General features: G+C 33.5%; 1 protein-coding gene across 5 annotated transcripts in view; it reads right to left on the bottom strand.

Annotated features, from left to right (window-relative positions):
- Positions 1–18,026, bottom strand: part of LOC105345532 (integrin alpha-8) — a 41,409-nt gene that overhangs the window by 17,272 nt on the left and 6,111 nt on the right. For 3 of the 5 annotated variants that reach the window (XM_034454756.2, XM_034454759.2, XM_034454762.2), the window contains exons 2-10: positions 17,808–17,950; positions 17,380–17,489; positions 13,375–13,495; positions 12,835–12,852; positions 10,433–10,512; positions 5,536–5,584; positions 5,145–5,231; positions 4,800–4,844; positions 1,436–1,479 (exon numbers count right to left, since the gene is read on the bottom strand). In XM_034454756.2, coding sequence (XP_034310647.2) covers positions 1,436–1,479; positions 4,800–4,844; positions 5,145–5,231; positions 5,536–5,584; positions 10,433–10,512; positions 12,835–12,852; positions 13,375–13,495; positions 17,380–17,489; positions 17,808–17,950 — 697 coding nt within the window. Of the gene's footprint in view, positions 1–1,435; positions 1,480–4,799; positions 4,845–5,144; positions 5,232–5,535; positions 5,585–10,432; positions 10,513–11,000; positions 11,084–12,834; positions 12,853–13,374; positions 13,496–17,379; positions 17,490–17,807; positions 17,951–18,026 lie in introns of all 5 variants that reach the window. The other 2 variants (XM_034454757.2, XM_034454758.2) reach the window with 2 other exon arrangements.

The raw sequence follows: 18,026 nt of genomic DNA, 5'->3' as shown, positions 1-18,026 counted from the left end.
AAATCTGGCTTTTCAAGATTTTCACACCCAAAATCTTAAACTAAATCTCTTAGCAAAAACATGGGCGAGGGTGTGGTTAAAAATTTAACTCCAAATGGGTGTTTACAAAATAATTTTGATGAAAATGTAATGCCAGTTTTGTAATGGATTAAATATTTAGCATTGTCAATATTTCTAATGGTCAACTACTCTCGCTCTACGTTTTAAGGACACTGGATACGGTCTACAAATTAACCCTTCAGATCTATTTTAAAATTGAATAGTACCGGTACTGTGGTTTCATTAATATTCAAGGGCATCAATTTTCATGGATAAAGTAAAAATTACCGTTTCAAGGATACGTAAATTCGTTGCCAATGACCCTATCAATACAAAATGTTAATAAAAATTGCACTTCAATGAACATTTAACTTCGTGGATCAACTAAACAACGAAATCCAACGGAATTAGTATTCAACAAATATTGATGAAACCACAGTATTTGACGAACTTGTAACCAACAAAATGACTTCCCTATGAACCAGGAAAATGCGTGTTGGCTTTCCACGAAAAATTGACCCCCACAAATAAAAAATGATTCACAGAATGTTAAACTCCTTATTCCGATATGATGTTTTTGGTCATATTAAACTATATTTAAGTTGACCGTAAAGTAAAAATGGCAAACACTTTAAGTTTAAAGTTGAATAGTTTCCTATATATTCTTATAAAGCTCTTCATCAAAAGGAGTTAAAAATACTGTGAATTATTTTTATTTGTTGGGGTCAATTTTCGTGAAAGCCAACATCTTCCTAGTTCATGGGGAGGTATTTTTGTTGGTAACAACGAAGTTTGTGATAATTTTAATAAATATTAATCAAATGCTTGTAGATGTAAATTCGTGGGCAAAGGTTACTCATGAACGCCACAAAGACTGGCCCCTCACAAACAATGATGATTCCACAAATCTAAAAATGGCAATGACCACCCAGCTCTCGTAAGTTTTTTGGGTTTTTTTGCTACAAGACTGGTCCTGTATTAGTGTAAACTAAATGTTATTATATCACTTTCTTCTTTTTTTTCTGTACACTTTAAAAGAAACCAGATATTCACTTCAAGGCAAGTATGGGCTGTACACATAGTGTTAAAAATTAAGAGCTCTAACTTGTATTCATTTTACCTTCATTACATGACTGGTCTTTTTTACCAGAGTAATCCAATATTGAATTTTTTTCCTTTTTCTGTACAGTATACATGTATATATAGAAAACCCAACATTCACTTCAAGGCACGCAAGTGCTGTGTCGAGGGCTCCATTAAGTGTGTGCTCTTGAAAGAACTTATAAGAGATCTGTGTATTAAGACATTTTCCGAATGATCTAAATGGACTACAAAACACCGATCAGAAAGCCGAGCTTTTTCCTTGAATGTGTATAAGGATGTTATGACCACTTACCATTCCCATAAGTCCTTCAGCGCGAGGAATACCAACCACGTAGTCTGAAAAGAGATAAGATAATTTTATTTCCAAATTCTGGGCCCTTTTGGGCATACAAAGGTACATGTAAAAAAACAAAAAAAAAACAAAAACAAAAACAAAACAAACAAAAAAATTAATAATAATAATAACCTACACACTAACAGAGAAAATGAATAATATGCAATGTATGGCATGATTTTTAGTAAATAAAATATAGATATGTATCTGTAAAAAATAAAGTCATAATTGCCCAAAAGTAGAAGTCTGAAAAAGTCATTATAACGGTACATATGTTAAAGATTATATATATAACAAGAGGCCCATGGGCCACATCGCTCACCTGAACAGCAGTTCCTTGTAACATTACATTTCGTAGCATATGCTTTTTCTATTTTAAACATTGAAACCCTTTCTGGGGACCCAGTAATGGTCCGAGGTTTATGGTTGGCTTGAACAACATAAATAGTAAAAAAGGAATGAAAATGTGTAGCACTGCGGTGGGACCGCACGTACACAACCTGAAAAACTGAACGTAGAAGAGTTCCACTTCAAGAGGAATAACTCTCAGACTGTACAGAACATTAAGAAAGATAACTCTTGGTTCCACTACATTAGAGTTTACACAATTTGAGGATCCTTGCATAGTAATCTCACAAACTGTAGCATTATAGTTCTCGAGAAGAACTTTTTAAAAACATTTTCAATATATCTTTCTATGTTAAACTTTGAACCCCTTTTGGGGCCACAGTATTAGTCCAGTGCTAAAGTTTTAATTATTTGGAATCTACATTATTTAAGGATGCTTGCATAGTTATCTCACAAGCTGAAGCATTATAGTTCCCTAGAAAAAGATTTTTCAACATTTTCCCTCTATATTTCTATGCTAAACTTTGAACACCTCTTGGGGCCCCAGTATTAGATTGAGGTCACAGCTTTTATAATTTCGAATCTACACTATTTGAGGGTGCTTACGTAGTTATCTGACAAATTGATGCATTGTAGTTCTCGAAAAGAAGATTTTTAAACATTTTCCATATATATCGGTACTTCTACATTTAACTTTAAACCCATCTTGGGTCCCTAGTATTAGTCCAGGGGTCACTATTTTAAAACTGTCGAACCTTCATTATCCAAGGTTGTATGCATGATAGTAATCTCACAAATTGAAGCATTGTAGTTCTCGAGAAGAAGATTTTTTAACCTGTTACCTTTATATTTCTATAATAAACTTTGACCCCATCTTGGGGCCCCATTATTGGTCCGGGGGTCACGATTTTACGAATTAGGAATCTACATAAGCGAAGGATGCATGCATAGATATTCCACTAACTAAAACATTGTAGTTCTTGAGAAGAAAATTTTAAACTTTTCCTTTGTTTTTTAAAATGTTTAAATTTTGAACCCCTCTTGGTGCCCATCAATTGTCCGGGAGTTACAATTTTTTGAATCTACATTATTTAAGGATGTACATGTATGCATAGTAATATCCCAAACAGTTGCACGATGGTTCTTGAGAAGATTTTAAAACATTTTCCTATATATGTTAAAATCTAAACCCCTCCTGGGGCCCCAATTTTTTTTTCGGGGGTCACGATTTTTACAATCTTTACTATATATACAACCTTTTGTGTATGTATTGGCATTTTTGGTGAAGTGGTTCTTGAGAAGAAAATTTTTAAACATTTTTCATATGTAGTTCTATGTTAAATTTTGATCCCCGCCTGGGGCCCCAGTTTTGGTCCGAGGGTCACGCTTTTTACAATTTAGAATCTTCACTATATATACAAGCTTTTGTGTAAATATTGGCATTTCTGGTGCAGTGGTTCTTGAGAAGAAGATTTTTTAAACATTTTCCTATGTATTTCTATGTTAAACTTTGAACCCCGCCTGGGGCCCCAGTTTTGGTCCGAGGGTCACGATTTTTACAATTTAGAATCTTCACTATATATACAAGCTTTTGTGTAAATATTGGCATTCCTGGTGCAGTGGTTCTTGAGAAGAAGATTTTTTAAACATTTTCCTATGTATTTCTATGTTAAACTTTGAACCCCGCCTGGGGCCCCAGTTTTGGTCCGAGGGTCACGATTTTTACAATTTAGAATCTTCACTATGTATACAAGCTTTTGTGTAAATATTGGCATTTCTGGTGCAGTGGTTCTTGAGAAGAAGATTTTTTAAACATTTTCCTATGTATTTCTATATATGTTAAACTTTGAACCCCGCCTGGGGCCCCAGTTTTGGTCCGAGGGTCACGATTTATACAATTTAGAATCTTCACTATATATACAAGCTTTTGTGTAAATATTGGCATTTCTGGTGCAGTGGTTCTTGAGAAGAAGATTTTTAAAACATTTTCCTATGTATTTCTATGTTAAACTTTGAACCCCGCCTGGGGCCCCAGTTTTGGTCCGAGGGTCACGATTTTTACAATTTAGAATCTTCACTATATATACAAGCTTTTGTGTAAATATTGGCATTTCTGGTGCAGTGGTTCTTGAGAAGAAGATTTTTAAAGACATGCACCCTATACTCACTGTTTCGCAATTATCTCCCTTTTGAAAAGGGCTGTGCCCTTTATTTTAACAATTTATAATCCCCTTTCCATAAGGATGCTTTGTACCAAATTTGGTTAAATTTGGCCCAGTGGTTTTTGAGAAGAAGTTGAAAATGTGAAAAGTTTACAGACGGACGGACAGACAGACGGACAGACGGACGGACGGACGGACGACGGACAACGGGTGATCAGAAAAGCTCACTTGAACCTTCGGTTCAGGTGAGCTAAAAATTGAATACCGGTATCTAGTATGCAAAAAAAAATTTAAAACTTAAAAATTTAAAGTTATAGTTGCCCAAGGGTTCAAACACAAAACAACGTCTATATAAGTCCTGAGTAAAATATATAATATTATAATTTTACACAAAAGAATATCAAATAAAAGAAAAAGTGAGCACATACCCAAAGCTCCCCTATTACTTGTCATAATACACATTATGAATAGCAAGGTATACAAAAAATACACAAAATAATTTGATAACAGGCATTACTTGCAAAAAACTCCCTGCAAATAGCTACAGTCATCAATTATCTGTCTTATAAGAACTAAAAACATTCTAAGTTCAAAAGGTCCGAAATTTCCAGGAAATAATGGAATCAAATTTTCCTGATAATATGTACATTTACACATTGTGTCCTAAATGCCTACAAAGTTTCACTAAATTCCATACAGCAGTTTAAGAGGAGTTGATCATACAGACTGTTCATTACTATATCCAACATAGGGCCAAAATTTCAAACACAGTGCTTAGCCGAAATTCCAAGGAAAAAATAGTGGAATCTTACCTTCCATATTGTCGTCATCAAAATTGCCAACAGCAGACGAATATCCTGTAACCAAGAAGAGAAAAAAGAATGATCAAGAAATCTATTAGATATATCCAGCAGTAAACAGGAAGCTAAGTGGAGCATACTGTGTTATGTAGAAAAAGCTCATGAGTCCATTTCTTACAATTCAATTTGCTGGCAACATGGTTATTGAAAGTCTTTCTTTTTACATAGGAATATGCATTATTAATTTATTTACCTGGTATAATCATTCAATGCTATGTTCATATAAATATGACCTTAAACTGTCAACTTTGACCTCTGGATTTGACACTCTCTTAACCTTTGACCTTTGACTCTCACCTCTGTATTTGTTATCCTCAGTGGCACCTTCTTCCCTTGTCGACAGTTTGTTGTTGTTAAGGTCCAGCCAGTAATTGTACACCTGACCTGCATAACAAAACTAAAGATTTATCTTACAATTCATCTCCTGTTGTTAAAGGAAATACACGTAGAACAGCTCAAGTTCAGAATTATTCTTTCTTTATTTCTTTTTTCAATTTGGTGGAATGCAGGATCTTTGTCAGAGGGATTTTCTGGTTAATGTATTTTTTTTTTTGGTGGTGGGGGGTGGGGTCATTAAGGAATACACAGCTGAAGTATAATTATGCTTGCTATCTTGAATATTGAAATAGACATCAAGTCAACAAATTTTATTTTCCGAGATTAAGAACAGACATCAACTGTCTAGTACCTTGCCAGTAGAAGGCCCCAGGAGCACCAATCAAAATTCGACTTCCGTTCTGAAAAAGTCCATACATACAACATACAGGTTAATCATAAAAGAAAAAAACAGCTTGACAGCTGATATCGTAAATTGACAGTAAAATGTTGCAAATTGAAAGACATTTTATTCAATTTCAACTAGTTTAAAAGAACACAGAGATATCATTGTGCAGATGCCGAGTACGGTACCTTAAATTTTGTGAGCATGGACAGATAAGTAAAAGTGTGTATTAAAGAGTGCAGTGTGTGTAAATATAGAGTGGATCGAGAGAGTGAGGGGGATAGAGCCGTTTCCACGAAGTCTGAGACTAAATATCTACACATATAATCTACATCTAATATCAAGTACAAACATTCTAACATGCCACGAACTATTTGTTTTTACACGGCCATTGATGACACTCATACAGCTTTCTAAGAGTTCTCTATTTGCATTGAAGATCTTTTCTATCATGTTGCACCAAGCTAATTACACAGTAATAACTGTTGTTGCTGATGAGCTTTCTGTTATATGTTGCAAATAACTAAATATTGGCCTAATGCAATCAACTAAATATATAGGCCTATTGCAAAAGTCTTCTGTTGCAACTACATATAACTAATACAACTAGTAGGCTAATTGTTCGAGAACAATTAGAGGTCTTTCCACCTAATATTTTAATGAATTTCTAGATTGCTCTATAAGATTTACAAAACATTACTATACCTATGATATATGTTGTACTATAAAATGGGAAAACCACAAGGCCATTAATTGATAAATGGTTTTAAAAGAGATTTTTTATTTTTATTATTATCAAGCCATTTTTTTTTTTAAATTCCATGTTGTATATAACGGTAAAGATTTATCTAATTACTTTTCTGAATTTTTTTCCACTTACTATGAACAAAACTGAGCCAAGTGAATATTCTTTACACAATCGTATAAACAGTAAAGCTAACAATAGAAGAGAGTGTTCTACAGGCTAGCTGTCTTTGTACAAAATGAATAACAAGTTCCACCTGAGTAACCACAGGACTTGATGTGATACCTGGCTGACCCAATTGAATACCTTATTGCGCAATCCAGCAAGCTATTGAAACCCTTACTATAATTCTGTATTTCAAATGATATGAACATTCATTAATTAAAAGACTTCTAAATGACGTTGACCTTTGACCTTTATGTCATTTTGTTTGGCCAAGGTAGACGCTTCTATTCCAAGTGGTCCGAAGTCTGTACGACAAATAATAAAAAAGTTGGAAATGATTTTATAGAAAATTAAAAACTTTCAGGGGGAATAACTACTAGAAGAGGGCCTCAGATCCTTTCGGTATGAATAGATTGAAGAACCCTCTAAGTATACTGAATACGTTGGTAAAAGTTCCAAGTCTTCATCTCTTATGGTTTCAGAGGAGTAGCGATAACAAGCATTTCGTACAATAGGGGCTATAACTCTGTAATTATTCAAAGGTATGAGCCAAGGGGCTATATTTTAAAATGTCTTAAGATGTCCTACTACATCCATAAAAATGTTTTTCTCTACCACCCTAAACAAAAGAGATATAAAAACTCGTTAATTAACAGCTTCTCAAATGACCTTGACCTTTGACCTTTATGTCATTTTGTTCGGCCAAGGTAGACTCTTCCATCCCAAGTGGTCCGAAGTCTCTATGATAAATAATAAAAAAGTTGGAAGTGATTTTATGGAAATTTAAATACTTTCAGGGGCAATAACTACTACAAGGGGGCCTCAAATCCTTTTGGTATGAATAGATTGAAGAACCATCTAAGTGTAAGGAAGACATTGGTAAAAGTTCCAAATCCGTATCTCTTATGGTTTCAGAGGAGTAGCGATAACAAGCATTTTCTTCTCAAAGGGCAATAACTCTGTAAGTTCTGGGAGTTCTTTGACACAGGGTCAATTGGTACCATAACTTTTAATGAGCAATTACATAAAGTTTAAATTGTTTGGATAACTCTAATAATAAAAAAGTCACCCCGAGCTAAATAGAAAAAAAGAAGAAGAAGAAGAAGAAGAAGAAGAAGAAGAAGAAAATAAGACATAAAGAAAACAACAGGTCTTTCACGTGAAAGGTGGAAAGACCTAATTAACTACAGTTGAACTTCTGTATCTCAAACACTGATATCACGAATACAATGGATATCTTGAAGTGATTTGTAGGTCCAAACCACTTAAACTTCAAGTATTTTACTCTTGATATCTCGCATACTAAGATATCTCAAAGTTTTTAACAAGTCCCATCTAGTTCGAGATAAAGAGGTTTTACTGTATATGTAATTGTTGTTTTAACTAACTAATTAAACACAATGAACTCATGATTGCAATTAACCAAGATAGTTGTTTTAAATCACGTTGCAACTAACTATTACACATGATAATATAATACAATCAAAATCTGTAGTTGCAACTAACTAATGATATGACAACAATAGTGTAAAACATACAGGGTTATTTTCGCCCCATGTAATTATCGCCCTTCTAATCATGCCATCACTTTCGCCCCATCTTGAATTTGCCCCCACACAGTTGTGTTTTAAGAGAGATAATTTGATCGAGACATTGGACTTTGCCAAGTCTTAAATTCCCTCGCTGACAACGAGGGCGAAAATAAAATGGGAGAAAATATTTCCCTGTATTCAGAAACAACAAACAGTCTTAATATTGCTGGTATTTCACCAAATTAAATGCACATTTGATCCTTGCACTATTATACACCTACATCTACAGCAGTATATTACAATTATTAATTATTCATACTTACCCAGGGCAAAACACAGAATATGATTTGCATTACATATATGTACTGCGAATAAATGTGTCAAAAAAACAAACCACGCAAAATGTTTTTACATTACCATCTTAGATGAACCATAGTAACAAATTTTCCCTTCCTAACTAATATTGACAATTGTAAATTTGTCATGGGTTTTTTTATCCTTTCAAAATTATCCAACAACTTTCCATAATTTATACAACTTAGGTAAATTAATTAGTAGATAATTAAGCACATACATACGGTACATTCATTTTTCAATAAAGTTGCAGTTGCTCTAAAATAATGATGATTTTCTTAAGTAATATTCTGAATGGTATTATACCAATATCTTAAAGGGGCAAAACAGCAACTACCGTTAAATAATAGCATCATAGGACACTGATTCCCTCTCTCGTTCTAAAGTCATTAGCTTTTATGGTCAGCCTGAATATGTTGTACAGTATATGTTATATATTTATGTTACAAAATCAACACACCCATAGATAGCCCCTCATGTTTGCTTGCAATACATAAATCTGTCACCTGTGTTCAATCACAATTTCTTCTACATAGTAATTATGACAAGCAAAAAAAAAGTTTCTAATGGCTATTTATTAATAAGATCATTTTTTAGGAAAAAGTATTTTACTTTTGAAAATACATGTAGGATGTTAATATCATATTTCCAGGGTTTTATTTTCTTTTTTTGAACTTTTAACACTGGTTCTATAAATTAAGTGTTTGATTTTATCATTTAAATTTTTTAACATGCCAATTTTGATTTGAAAAACAATGTAAGTGTGCTGAATGGAATCTGATTAATAAAGGTCATGGGTTGATAGGCATAACCAAGAGACTTAATTAAATAGGGAGCTATAAGACTTAAAAGCAAGAAATTAAGATTTGAGCAATTAGGTCATTTCAGATTGGGTATCTCACTTTCTGAACAATAAATCACAATATGTAATAATGGTCCAATAAATAGTATTTCATTTAGATTCACTTAGTAACCAATTTAATTATCAACTCACATAACAAAATAACATTGTAATAATTAAGATACCTTATCAACTACAGAGAGAATTTTTAGAATTAGAAAGAAAAATATGTACGGTAATCTGTGCCTCAATGCTCATATGTGATTACCATGAAGCAATGTTGGTGTATACATAAGGGTTTTATCTGAGCTTGCATGAAAGGCAGGGAAAATGTGGTGATTGTGTCTGCATGAACAACATTATATACTTATGTGCTTTCTCCTTCTCTCTCTCTCTCTCTCTCTCTCTCCAAAAATCTCTCTCTCTCTCTCTCTCTCTCTCTCTCTCTCTCTCTCTCTCTCTCTCTGTAAGATAAGAGGAAAATGATGTGATGATTGTGGCTGTATAACATTGTACTAAAGTGCGCCCTCCTTTAAAGCAACAGTTTATACTTGGTAGAAGATGCAACATCTGTCTCAGTACAACGCTCCCACTTACAATAATGAAGCTATAATGAATTTATGCTGCAATGCTTCCAATATGAACATGTACATATGAAAGAATCGAAGGATGTGACAATTGTTTATGTATGACAATTTTTCAATGCTCCCACTGGCAAGTCCTATGCTTTATGCTGCTATGCTTTTTACGTAAGTTGTATATAGAAGGTATAAGATGTGCAAATTGTCTGTGTATATACCCTTAAATGCTACTATAATACTCAGCTATAAGAGATAGGGTGATTGTATCTGTATAACATTAACTAATTAATTAAATGAAAAAAGCCCCTTCCTAAAATAGCTAATTTATGCTTAAACAAAGGAGGCAGAGGAATTTGCAGTTGTGTACACAAATATGTTCTTGTTGTTTTCTCAGCAACATCTAAGTTAAATCTTAGCACCAAATGATTACTTATATAGACCCATTCTAACTGTCCTTACTATGAACTCTGTAATGCGTCCCACAATAACTAGATGCAAGGAAAAATTTGGTTTGAAAAATCCCATAACTAATTCTTGTAAAGCTACATATCAGAAGTTACCATGGTTACAACCCTGAAATGCAAAGGTCTTAAAATTAACGTAATCAACTGACAGGGACTCGTAAAAACAAGCACGGAGAACTCACTTGCGAGAAAGAGGCAGACATCCCTGCCTGACAAAATCCGACTCGATGATAGCCCCACAACATTAGACTACTAATGCCATCTGTAACAGAAATCAGCACATATATGACCTTGACCTCAGACCTACAAAGTTCAAAGTTCAAGGCCGGTTAAGTGACCCTGTGATGAACAGTTGCAGGTGAGTTGTACTTTAAGTAGACTTAATTGTTTCATTGTCTGTTATTGATTAAGATGTTTACATTTTGAAAAAAAAAAGAAACTTGATTAATGAAATTAAGCTTCAGTACTTCGTACGTAACAATGTTAGTAATTAAGTTTAATCATGCCAGCATTCAGTATGCATTCAAAGAAATTAGTCATGCACTTATCATGCTTCATGCAAGGATCGAGTTAAATAAATAAAACCAAAAAATAAATCTCATTTGCTTCTTTTGGAAGGAAGGAATCACGGTCAGGTTCGTTGGATTTATTTGAACTTGATGATTGTGTTCTTTTAAACTGTTGTGCAGACGTGTAGAGAAAAAAAAAAAAAAAATCTTGTCATTTTTTGCGATGGAGATTTGAACTTACAGCCGCCATGGCTACAGAGAAGCCCGCTTGACAGTATCCAGATTTGTGGTATTGGTCGACGGTTTCTCTGAGTAAATCAACATCTAAAATCAGAGAACCATGGCATTGTTACAGCACCAGAGAAAAAAACACACACATGTACACAAACAAGAGCATACACACCAAATTACAAAACAATTAAGTCAATGGCGAACTCAAAAAATGCCTCAACAGATTTCAAACACAGCAAATCGTTACTTTTTTCAACATAAAAATGTTTTTAAAATTTTGACGTTCAAAGCTCTTGAGAAATGTTCTGCAAAGCGTAACAAAACTTTATTTCAAAGCAGACACAGTCATATTTGGAAGTATAAATTAAGAGATAAATTTGATACTAAATACATTAAAACACATCTGTCTATAAGCAGTTCTATTTGATCGTTATCTTAAGAAGTTATGAGGATGTGTATAGGGGTTCAGAAATGACTTTGGATTTACTGAATATAATGCCCAAAAAAATTTAAAACAGGTTTTGCAAAACCTATCCATCTTCCTTGTATTTAGTTATCATACTAATTAATATAAATTGCATAATATAGTTATTTAATATTTAGTTAATAATTGATGAATAAAAGAAAATAATTTTGTTAATAATTGATGAATTAAATAAAAGATTTTAAATTTCGATTCCCACTGGTGTTACAGAGTTTTAAAGGGTACCGGTACCTCCAGTCTATAGATGGCATTTACAAGTCAAGCGTTATGTTTATTTGGCATAGTTGTAGATATATATACACACCAAAGTACCAATTGAATATTGTATTGAATTTCATGATAATATACCAATACGTTAGAACCATTTTAACAAGAGCTTGGACTTAGGGTAGTTGTGTCAAATAGCAATGTGACGTAGACCTAGTAGCTGTCTATTTCATTGCTGGCCACTCAGCCATTGCTCTTTGAAATCAACAAGATTTGTCTGGCTTTTAAGCTAAGACTACGCAATCAGAGCATATTTCGCTTGAAACCTCATCATTTTTAATTTGTTTTGACGCAAGAAATAGATAGCTATGTCCAACCGAAAGTCCAAGGTCTTGTTAAAATGGTTCTATATATTACATGTTTTTTGATATTTAATCTAATCATCGTCAGAATGTTGCATAATTCCATATGCAAGTGAAGACTTGTTGTGGGTTTATAAAACCCCCAATGTCTGAACATTATAGAAGCAGGTTTGTTTTCCAGGGGTTAGAGAGTTTCAACATTTAGTAAGCGGAAGAAAAAAAATATCACTCAAGAATTATTATTGTTCGATGAAAGATGAAACTTTCCACCCAATCATTGTTTGTACAGATACAAGTCTATTTTTAGATTTTACAAATTTCCAATGGATGAGCAATATGCCATATGTTTTTCCATTTATTTTTTTTATCAGTTAATTTCATTTTTTTTGTACTTTTTCTTTTCCTTCCATAATTTTTACACAAGTGAAGTTTTGATAAAAAATCTTGTTGCCATTTTCATAAAAAAAAACAATTAAGGACAATTTTTGAGGCCTGGCAGGCTAAAATTCCAAGCCAAGCCAAATTTGAGGTCAAAAGTTGAGGCCAAGCCAGGCAAATGAGGTCAGGCAAGGTTTTACGGTATGCCAAAATTGAAAGAAACTTGCATGCCCATATTAAAAAATAGAAATAAAAAGGTAAGACCCATGTATCTGCCAGCAATGTTTTCATTGGCTGATGCAAATAAAGGAAGATTGACACTTCAATCAATTTAATCTTTATAGACACATTTATTAAGTATGCGTCACCTCACTGCAATACTTTGCTCAAATAAAAATAATCGGACTATTTACCCGGTGGTTGAAATTTGTCTATAAAACAGGATTCATATTCATGAATATTAAAATGATGTCACGCTTCAATTAAAAGGGGGACAAAATTTAAAACAGCATGTATCAAATCTACTGGTAATGAGCAATATATCTTATTATGCATGCAGGTATAATTGATATTCTTACTAAATATTTTTTATCATACATATAAAATAACTATATGGAAATTTCTCATGGCTCCTCTGGATAAAGGATATATAGAAATATTCAAAATAATCATGGAATACTAATATATTATACAATGAATTGCATTTAAATTGATAGTCCATTTGTCAGAAGAAAATTATCAGATTTTAAGGTAATTTAGCCTTACAATTGCTCTATAGAAGAAAAAGAAAATTAATGTTAGCCTTAAATCTAAAACAAAAATCACCAATTGAAATAAAAAAATAAGTTTATCATAATATGCATCTCTACATTTTGAGTAATTTTGTCTTTATACATAAAGGTTAGTTTAGAGTTTTCATCATGGATATAAACTGCCCTGACTGGGCCCCTTACTTCCTCGACAGGGAGAGAACTCCTCAAACCTGGTGCTGCCCGAGCGGGCCAGATAACAGGTGCCCACAGGTTCTCTCTTGTTGAGCTGGGTCGACAGGTACACATATCTGGGTGCGCAGGCCTGAAAAATGGACAAATATTTTAAATTTATATACCGGTACTGCATGTGCATGTACAGGTTATTGTAACATTTATATTAACTGAATTAATGAGTAAATCGATCAAGCCATAATTAAGTCTCACAAACTACTGTGATTCAATATAATATTTTATGCTCAAGATATATAAAGGTAACATTTTAAGTCTGAAAGGGTATATACATGCATCATTCGATTTTACAATTTTTTTTTGCAGATTCATGTATTGATAACCATACTTTGTATAATTAAATCAAATACACTGTAATTGTAAACTCAATTCAAAATACCGGTACACATAAACAGGGCTCTGAAAATGATCATCCAATAGTCTTCAATTTAATTAAAACTGCAAGTTAAAAAACACTTTAACATCATCCCAGATGTTTTTACTCAACAGCTGATCAGTCTGCTCTGCATGTGCAATGTTTGCTGACTTTTTTTTTTTTAAAGTTTCCATGGAGTTAAAAAAATTTCCCCTTTCACACAATAGGTTTTTTGGCACATTCTGCAATTATCTGATGTGTGCTGTGGTATTTATACAGGCGTATGGATGAAATTACTTCAATCCTTCTGCCTCAGTAAGGGGCCTTCATTGTTTACGTCTGGTGCCTGCTGTGTATGCTGCAAGTGTATCTACACAGACTCATGTGAAATTGTTCGTTCCAAATTGAACATGTGAAATTGCTCGTATGAAGTTTATATATGCTACATGGGTTTAGTATAAACAATTTAATGCTGGACTTCCACCAATTTCACCAAATCTTTACATAAAGCACATTTCTTAATTACCGTGTAAATATCAACTACATAAATGACTGTATTTTTCAATATTACTGATGTAAAATTGGCTTATCACAACAATTTTTCATTGTATGAGGCTTCGATTGTACAGTCATAAAATTCACATTTGTTATACATGTACAATTACAGCTCCCACGAATATTGATGATTTCACAGTGTACTAGGTAGTCTATAAAGATGGCCACAAATTTAATACCTCTGGACATAATTTTCTGCACAAATAATTTCATGGAACAATTTACCGATTTTAATTAAATCAAATCGTGGTGTGTCTAATATGTCAGATGTATCAGCTTTGTAGAAAATCAACCATTAAATGTGAAGGCCAAGATAAATGCCCTAATTTTCAAAATCATCTTATAAATATTATTTATCTACCTCCATCTACACCATGCTGGGCTGTATCTTGATCAAAGATTTTGATTCATCAATCTATTTTTGACTCGGCTTATCTTAATATTTTAAAATATTTTTCCCATCCTTGCTTTTTCGGAAAAAAAAATCATATTTTCTTTGCTCTACTGGTATATGTCTGCGAAAACCCCCTCAAAAAACAACTTTGTCTCATCTTCCTTCAGAAGACTAACTCATTTGTACGATGCATACTTTATAATTATCATTTCATATGTTTTTTATATTAACTCACATCTTTCAATGATTACAGTGTATGAAGCAATTTATTTTTATGTTTTTCAGCAGTGTTTGGATGTGGAGCATCAATATGTTTTTTAACAGGTCTGGTAATATCAGTATTAAGCAGTTGAGTTTCACCATGGCAGTCACGTTTTGGGTTTTAATTTTCTCATGATGCAAAATTTCAAACAAAGGAGCTGTTTGGTTTATGTAATGTAATGCACAGGTCGATAAAGAACGAAATAACGTCCAAAACTTTTTAAAAAATCTTTCATATTTCATTCAAAAGGGGCTTTATGTGCCCCAGTAGTGCATTTTCTCAGTACTTGTATGTTGTAGCATCTTGACTCCCATTTTTTACAAACTTCTACAATTATTTCTTTTTAATTTTTTCATATTTCATTCAAAAGGGGCTTTTAAATTAATTGTCCCAGTATTGCATGCATTTTCTCAGTACTTGTATATTGTAACATCTTAACTCCGTCTCTTATAAACTTTCAAAAATCTTAATTCAAATCTTTCATATTTCATTCAAAAGTGGCTTTGTCCCAGCAAGTAGTGCATTTTTCTTGTATGTTGTTACAGGTCCATCTTGACTCCCATCTCTTACATACATAGGTACATACTTATATATTGTGACAGACAGTTTCTTTATGTAATTCTTGCAAGTACATCTCTCGCGAATGATTAATACCGACGGCTATTTATAACCCATCCTCTACACCAGTTGATGCCATTGCCATTACGCACTCCTACTGTTTTCCTAACAGTTTACGTACTATGCCTCATCAAGTTCTAACTCTCATGAACCATGGCATGTGCTCCATCCCAATCAAAGGATGCCTTATTGCCATGTTCAACCTCTTCATAGAGCTCAATAGGATTGGCTTAAGTATCATGATTCAATGATGAATTCATATAAAATCGTCACAAATTTCAGTAACAATACAGGTGCATCGATTGTAGGTTCTCTTACTTTTCATATTTGCGAAATTCCAGTTGGAAAATTGACATAAAATTCATCATATTTGCGAAGTGCTAATTGAGTAACAAAAATTAAATTTCCTAAACAATTATACGTACCAGTATTGCAATTTGATGTATAAAAATAATCATTATGAGAACACATTACATGTAGTTTTTATATTTATACATTCTAAAATATGTCCATGACTTTATATGAATATGTCACTCAAAAACTTGACAACAAATTTTGATATCTATCTTAATTCTCAATTTTCAATTGATTACCAAAATGAATCAATATGTAACTATAGAACCAACATCTAAATCTTTATATTTACATTCTACTGTGTTTTTCCATTAAATTCTGTGATCTTCAAATGCCTCTAAATGCAACAAGTAGTCAAAGGTCAAATTGACGAGTTTTATTATGACGTCACAAACGTTGAACGCTGTAAACTGCAACGTCACAAGCGAAAATCAAAGTTCACGCTGGTGGCTGTTACTGTGGCTCTTCCATTAATATTAACTTACCCTTAGGATAAGATAGGAATTTTAAGGTATGAATCACATTTGCAGACAAGGCAAGAAGTTAAAAAATGTAAATATAAGCATTAAATCATGATTTTTTGAAGTATACACTCTCATAACTGCAGCAGTGTGTGCATACAAATTTTCATAACGCGCTAACGCGTGTTACTCAATTTGTATGCACCCACCGCTGCAGTTATGAGAGTGTTTACTTCAAAAAATCATGATTCAATGCTATATTATCTCCCTGCATGTTTCATTAGGACAAAATTTACGTTATACTTGGGCAGAAAGAAGATTTCAATTAAAGATATATATACTGTCTCTTGCCAGTAGGTTAATTATGGTTAATTAATACAATGTAAACATCAAAGTCACTGAATTCACTTTGAAAACATTTGTTATGAAACACGTTGCCAACTGCTATTGATGGAACACCCAAACCGAAAGTACTGTAAACAGGGTTATTTTCAAACTGTGTTATTTTCGCCCTTTTCCATTTGCAGTTTCACCCTGTCTTGAATTCGCCCAAATAAAGTTGTGTAAAAAGAGAGATCATCTGAGACATTGGAATTTGCCCAGTCTTAAATTCGCCCACTGACAATGACAGTAAAAGAGGCGGAAATAAAAACGAGGCGAATTTTTCTATGTGTACAGTAGTTGGCCATTTGACTTAAAGATTCATCTTTTTGTGCTATGAAATTGTATTATGGGCTTTCAATATATATTGTAGAAGTCTAGCTCTACAAAACTCCACTAATAATCAAACGAGAGTTTGACCCTCCATTGCAGTATATTTTATTGCAATATGCATTAATAAGTAAGCCCATATTTATCGTTGAAAATCATTTTTCTAATGATGAGCAAAAATGATGAATATTTATACACCATTGGTCCAGTACCCATGATGTTAACATGCACAAAATTCGAGTTTTACCAAAATATGGCCGCTCTCTCCGGAGCTGACGACTGTTGCACCGAACCATTGGTTGTTTTTGTCCTCGATGGGTTGGTAGTTCCCTCCAGGACTGAGTCGCTGTTCATTACCTGAAAACCAAAGCAAAAACCTCAAAATGTCATTGTCTGATGAATTGTATAGAGTACATGTATACTATACCTGTATATTGCTTAATGTTGAGGTAAACTTGCAGATAATTATTGTTTTGACTATGAGGGGTTTTTTGGCATGTGGTTGTAGTGGGGGAAAGGGGGGAGGTGGTGTTTGGAAGAAAATGTGGAAGTCAGCATTTTCCAAAGAATAGACAGATGGAGGGACTGATGAACAGAAAGATGAAGGAGATTCTATGAGTTCTAAGCAAGGGAAAAGAGAGAGATGGAAGAAAGAGAGGGTTGATAATTCCTTACCTCTGGCATCGAAAGGAATGATTTGACAGAACTGTGCTGAGGCGCCCGTTAAGTTGTGTGGATTGATTTTACACCTGAGAACTGCTCCACCCCTAATGATGTCTGGTTGACCGGTCTGAGCTCTGGGGGCGCCCACAACCATCCTGTAACAAAACGGACAGTTTACTCTTTTTACGTACCAGTATCAATTTCATTAATTGTTTAAAAAACAAATTAGAG

This window comes from Magallana gigas, chromosome 10 (genome assembly GCF_963853765.1).
Source record: "Magallana gigas chromosome 10, xbMagGiga1.1, whole genome shotgun sequence".
NCBI lineage: Eukaryota > Metazoa > Mollusca > Bivalvia > Ostreida > Ostreidae > Magallana > Magallana gigas.
Note: the sequence above shows the minus strand (reverse complement) of the source record. Positions and strands in the feature narration are given on the sequence as shown.